The 6697-nt window shown below is 39.7% G+C and overlaps 1 protein-coding gene across 1 annotated transcript; it reads right to left on the bottom strand.

The window, feature by feature from the left end:
- Positions 1-4951: 4951 nt before the first annotated feature.
- On the bottom strand, positions 4952-6468 carry LOC147619291 (small ribosomal subunit protein eS28). Its single transcript, XM_086772941.1, has 3 exons — positions 6328-6468; positions 5342-5483; positions 4952-5260 (listed from the first exon to the last, which is right to left on the bottom strand). Exons 1-3 carry the CDS (start codon positions 6328-6330, stop codon positions 5208-5210), a joined length of 198 nt encoding a protein of 65 aa, XP_086629067.1. The 5' UTR covers positions 6331-6468; the 3' UTR covers positions 4952-5207.
- Between the last annotated feature and the right edge of the window lie 229 nt (positions 6469-6697).

Genomic DNA, 6697 nt, shown 5'->3' with positions numbered 1-6697 from the left:
TTCATGTATATACCTTAGTAATAGAGTGCATACCATTTTTAAGATTGCTCGATCTAGTGTAAAAACTAGTCATGTGTATAAGTCATTTTTTGACAATAAGCAATACACAATCATCCCCTTATAATAGAATACTTTTAAGGTGATGCATGCTAGATAGGATTGGTCATAGGTTTTATGCTTACATTAGCTTCCCCTTCACCTCGGCCTTTTGTGAGAGAGACCCACCAAGAAGGACCATCTCTTGTTGTCTCCATCTAGGCATAGGGAACCCTTCCTACACCCTATTGGCAAAGGAGCATTCTAGTGTGACAATAAAGTGAGGGCGCAACAGACAAGCTAGCGCACCCGCATAGAGAAGTTGCATTTTTGCGGCTCTAAGGCAAGACCTAATGACACATGCTTCAGTAAGGCTAAGGTAAGATCTTCACTTAAACATTAGCAACGTAGGCTCACTGGAGTCACATCATTACATGCAAATGAAAAATATATGAAAAAATTTTGTGAAAGAAAAAAGAAAAAAAAAAGTGCCACATGGCAATGTAGGCTCACGTGTGCCATGTTGCAATATGAGCTCACAGGTGCCACGCCATCACCCCGAAAAAATTCTAATAAAAATCTTTGGAAAACAAATACCATGAGGCGACATAGGCTCACATGTGTCATGTGGTAACGTAGGCTCACGGGCACCGTGCCATCACCCAAAAAAATTCTTACAAATATTTTTTTAAATGCCACATGATGGCAACATATGCCCACGGGTGCCACATCATTACCCAAAAACAAAATAAATCTGACAAAAAATGATTTTTTAAGAGTGCCACATGGCGCTTTAGGCCGAGGTGTTCCACTTGGCAATGTAGATTCCAGTGTACCACGTGTCAAAAAAATAACGTAAATTTCTTTATTATTTATCATTTACTTTTAAAATTTTAGAGAGAGAGAGAGAGAGAGAGAGAGAGAGAGAGAGAGAGAGAGAGAGAGAGAGAGAGAGAGAGAGAGACAGAGCAAAAGAGAAGGAGAGAAAGAGAAAAAGAGAAAAAGAGAGAGAAAGAGGATGAGAGAGCAAACATGAAAACCTCGCCCAAAAAGAGAACCTAACCAGGGAGAAGAGCACAAGAATCAATCAGGCTCATATCTCCCTCCAAGGCACAAAACATTCCTCCAACCATGCTAAAATCTAGTGAGGTAGAGAGGTTGCATGCCACGATCATCGTTGTCCGCCGGCAATTCAAAATTTCACTTTGAAGCCGCACAAGCTCTATCTTGCTTCACGCCTTTCTGTCGCCATTACTATGCTTCAAGCAAATATTTTGAGTAACCTCTAACTTTTTAAAAAGAGGCTCAAGCAACACCCAAATCCATTCGGCCATGTCTGACAAGCCATTCATCGCTCAAAGTTTACCAACATACATGCCATATTGGGTGTCCTAAGTTCTTCCATTCTGACACCCCTACGTCATTCACACCCAGCTTATCGATCAACCCGGTATACACCAACACTCAATTTCCTATCTCAAAACATGTGTAAGAATCAAAGAAAGCACACAAGTAAGTATTGAAGAAAGTAGTGTGTTGGAGTTTTCAACGAAAGAAGCTTCTACACGAACCCACCTTTTTGTCCAATACCCAGTACACGCCACCTGCAATATATACAATGGCTCTGCATATAATAGACATATAGGCACCACTATTTCCCTCAACACCGATAGCCATCCAAGTACATCTTTGGATGGGGGAGACCATGGCAAGTGCAAGCCTAGCCCATGGTTCAACCCATCGCCTAGACATTCCTCAAATAAAAAAAAACCCTATGTGGCCTCTTCTTCAGCCCCACCACCCATTAATTCAAATTGCCCCTATTCTGAGTGCTCGCTATATCAACACCAAATCCCTCAAGCTACTAAGGCCACCCAACTCCATTTCCCATTGAGTTTATGCTTCAAAGACTCAAGTATGAATCCCTAGATCAATCTTCTCGTCCTTTAAACCTAGTAATTCCACCTTTAGTTTGGTGCTCAATCTAGGTTGGACATCCTCTTTTGTGCCATTCCTGAAGAATGCTTGTTCTATTATGCCTAATTTTTTAACATGGTGTATGCCTACCTATCTTCTGCTTTGGTATTCTATCCTCTTTGAATACTTCTTCTTCTTCTAGCCATGCTTGTCCTTTTGGCATCTTTCTACTATGATATTTTATGCCTTTGTTGATTGCTTTGTCTAGACTAATCTCAAAATTGATTTCTAGTTGTCTTTCTACCCTAGGCATCTCTCTTAATTCATGTCTTAGTCCCCTATTAGCTTCTATTTATTTTTTTTCGACTGGCCTTAGGCCCAAGATCCTCCCATAGTTACTATTTTTCCACCATCCATAAGCACTTAATTATCCGCCCATAGGCGATGCCACCGAGGAAGCACCAATGGGGTCTATTAGCTTCTACTAGCTTGTATGCAGCTACCAAAGTAAGAAAGTTGTCCTAAATGTTGTAGGATTCTTTGGTATTTCGCTAACCCCCAAGTTTTACTTGTTTATCACCTTCTATACTATTTTGAGTAGCCATAGTGGATACCGCCCTTTGTTGATTTGTAGCTATATTCTCCCATAATATAACAAAATGTGGGTAGTGGTCGGATTGAATTGGTACTTCTTTCTTGGAAAGAAATACTAATTGATTTTGGAAGTTGACTTTCAAGAAATGTACTAAGAAATCTAGGAATTCTTGCTTTTTCTAGAAAATCATATTTAGCCAAGGAACAATGGACTAGAGTAGTGAACTACTATCCAACAATCCAATCTAGAAGTTGAAACTCTTATTCTTAACCACTAGTTCCATGTAATAAATCAAAATTTCAAAAGGCGTATTAAGTTTACTACCAACTACTTAATGTTTTTACTTAGCCACATTAGTACACATAGCAAGTAGGTTTAGTGAGAACTAGGATGCACCTTGTTATCAAGACAAATCAAAACTTATTCATTGAGATGTATTGAAAATGAAAAGTAAAACAAAACAACTAATTGATTTTGGAAGTTGACTTTCTAAAAATGTATTAAGAAATCTAGGAATTCTTGCTTTTTCTAGGAAATCATATTTATCCAGGCACCAATGGACTAGAGTAGTGAACTACTATCAAGCAATCCAATTTAGAAGTTGAAACTCTTATTCTTAACCACTAGTTCCATGTAATAAGTCAAAATTTGAAAAGGTGTATTAAGTTTACTACCTACTACTTAATGTTTTTACTTAGCCACATTAGTAAACATAGCAAATAAATAGTTAGAACTAGGATGCACCCTGTTATCAAGACAAATCAAAACTTATTCATTCAGATGTATTAAAAAGGAATAGTAAAATGTGATATACCCTAAAAGATGAGCTTGAAATTGTATTTATGAATTAATGTTGAAAGAGTACATGGCTATAATAATCTATGAAATACAAAGTAGAAGTAGGCAATGAAGTGTATCAAATGCAAACTTTATATAACCTTGCCTGCTTGTCTTCTTAGTAACTAACACATATGAATGTCCACCAAGACTAACACCTAGTAATCTACACAGATGGTCTCATCAATACGAGCGTGTCTCACCATCACAACTACTTGAAATGCATATAGGTGGCATAGCGTGGTCTCCATCCAATTGCCGAGTGCCAACTCCTAATGTTCCACACACACGCTCACGCAACTACACATAAAGGCATGTACATATATATACATATATATATATATATATATATATATTAATGTTTGTGTTTGTGTGTGTGTGTGTGTGTGTGTGTGTGAGGCATCACAACCCCATGATATTTCTAATGATTTCTTCAAAATCATGAAGATAAAGAATCACCTCCATCTATGATCCCATAAGGATGTGATCCTTGAAGCCAATCACACGTATGTGTATCATTGCACGCATGTAACATCTGCCACCAGAACGTTTGTAAGTGTGCCAAGCATGTAACTACATTTTCTCTTCTATGAAAACTTAAGGGCATGGTAAAACCTCTCTAGTCCATGTGCCTCCCCTAACCAAGCTTCCATTTAGAAGAGGTACTCTTACACGCAATATTGAGAAAATGAAAAGACAACTTTACAAGAGGATGTCAGAGCGTCAACAATTCAGTCCTTCTCTTTTGCAGAGAAATCATTTTCTTAGACAAAGCTTGAAACAGTTTTGAATGTCCTGATAGGTCAGTGACTGCTCTATTTTAGTGCCATTACTAGACAACATGTCAGTAAGTGTATACTATTATAAAGTAGTTAAAAAACCTCCTTAAACATGGACATAGTAGCAGAGTGGTTAAGGTGTTGGACTTACCCTAAAAGGGGATGATTCATCCACATTGCCAACTTTTGGTTATGCTCACATGCACATGCTAACCACCTACAAGGGAGCTATCACACAAATATACCTTCATCCAAGTGTTCAAGTCCACCTTCAACACCTCTCCAGCCTTCAAACCATTATATGACTTTAAATATCATGTTCTATAATACGAATGCAGTCCTCTTCACCACAACCCAACCCCAAAATAGTACCTCTTGCTGCTTTAAAGGACTTGATCGGACCAAGATTCAATAAAGCTCATTGTAAACAAAATGGACACCTCTAGACAGTCTACCTCTAGGGATAAGTTAGAAATTGTATTATTCTTGCATGCACTCAGAGACATTCGCATTTAATCAATCCATACCCTATGAGAATTGAGCACAAGAAGGGAACATCAGACCTTAACGTATCAAAGAGACCGCTGAAAACCCAACTAGAACCCAAAAACCCAAGCGATTAAGAAGATAGATCCCAAAAACCCAAGCTATTAAGAAGCCTACCGTAAAGGGCAAACCATGAACTTCCACCACATAGTAGTCCACAGAACCTACAAATTACTCCTTCCAATTGAAAATGTTAAAGCTTAGAACTTAAGTTACTTTTTGCTGAGGAAAAACTCGACAATGGCAAAAAACTACGATTCGCATAATCTCAACAAGTCATTAGCTTGACACTACAAGTCAACCACTAGACTACAAGCCAGCCTCATGATATCAACACATTTATCAAATAATTTGATGAGCTAAGTAGAGTGATACTACAATTCAACCCCACAATGTATGGAATATCCATCCATTCTCCCTCATGGCTTTTCAACTTCTGCACTCACATAATTACCACACAAAACTTGGTATGCAAGTCACTTCAGCAGATAAAGAACTCATCTAAGTCTCCTGGCCTCCCTCTCTGACTCAAGCAATGTAAGGATATCACCTGGGAAGATTCATCAATATAAATGAGAAAAAATCAATACTCTTAGCTCATCCAGTAAGCTTAAGCAGAACAAAGGCATACCTTCTCGGACTGGACCTTTCACATTCCTCATAATAAGGCGGTTTTGATCATCAAGAAACTTGACCCTAACTTGAGTCACTTGTCCTCTTGATCCAGTCCGCCCTATGACTTTCACCACTATTGCGAGCTTCACAGGCGTGTCCTGCCAAAGATATCAAACCAAAGTTCAATTTAAGAAAAGTGAGAAAAAAACACTGAGTAGCAATTAGATAGATGCCAAACCCCACAGCTCCATCCGAGCACTCCGGCCCTCTCTCCAACTCAACTACACGGATTTAAGGCCCTCTCTTATGCAAGCAGGATGCATGAAAATGGCTTCATTCATTAAGTGATGTCCTAAAACAGATTTCCAATCATCAGACATGATCGACCCCGCTGGCAATGGGGGGTATTGAAACGGAAGCTTTCAATTGGTATCAAAGGCTAAGTGTCCCAAGACTTGCATGTGGATGTACAAGACCGAAACAAGACTCTCTCAAATGGATTGCAAACAGAGCATAATACGGCAATATGGCAGGGTGCCAAACCCTGAAAGATGAAGTGAAATGATGAATACATGCAAAATCTTAAACCTTATGCAAATCAAACCCTAAGCACATCAGGCCCTCAGCACATCAAACCCTCAGCAGCCAATTCCGAAAAAATATGGAGAGAACTCTCTACCAGATATCAAATTACTTCCTCTTCGCTAAAAACGCCAAAACCCTAAAAAGAAGCAACGCCGTTTTTTGCGGTAGTATTGCCATGACCCCGCGATCTTAAGGATCGTAGACAAGCCTTAAAAACTACACAGCCATTCTGAAGCGGCAAGTCTTCTCTAAGACAGATCCACAGCCATTCTGAAGCAGAACCGAGCGCACTCTACAGAGGCATGGCCAGAACCGTCAAAAAGATGAAGTTCTTTGAATAGACGACGCGCAGAGTGTGCGTGCGTGCGTGCGTGCGTGTGTGTGTGTTATAGACAGAGCAGAGTCGAGAAAACACACCATTTCTTGAGGCTCTCGACTTAATCCCCAGCACAGACACGATCCTTGCAAATCTGCTGGTCACAATAGAAACAGAACAAGAAAGAGTGGATGATAAACCCTAATGCGGTGGATCGCAAATCAACGGGTGTTCACATTAAGCAGTTGGGCGGACGGGAATGCACCTTCCGGCACTCACATATAACAAATTTATCTCGTGTTGTGTTTTCCCACTGCTTGGAGATGAATTTGCCACCAAGGCCATCGATATACCTTGGAAGGGCCCAAGTTTCCTAAAAAGGGAGGACATCCGTGCGTGCTAGTTCCAAAATTAATAACATCGCCCCACATGTGTTGGTTTCAATCCGCACACCCTTTGGGGCCTTTCCTC

The sequence above is a fragment of the Cibotium barometz genome, chromosome 33, assembly GCF_041138505.1.
Source record: "Cibotium barometz isolate CiBa-2024 chromosome 33, ASM4113850v1, whole genome shotgun sequence".
NCBI classification, from domain to species: domain Eukaryota; kingdom Viridiplantae; phylum Streptophyta; class Polypodiopsida; order Cyatheales; family Cibotiaceae; genus Cibotium; species Cibotium barometz.
This window is presented reverse-complemented; position numbering and strand designations above follow the sequence as displayed.

Excerpts from the sequence above, each read along its gene's own strand:
- LOC147619291 (XM_086772941.1), bottom strand. Across the intron at positions 5,261-5,341 it reads GAAAGGTCCAGTCCGAGAAG|GTGATATCCTTACATTGCTT; the intron begins GTATGCCTTTGT and ends GAATCTTCCCAG.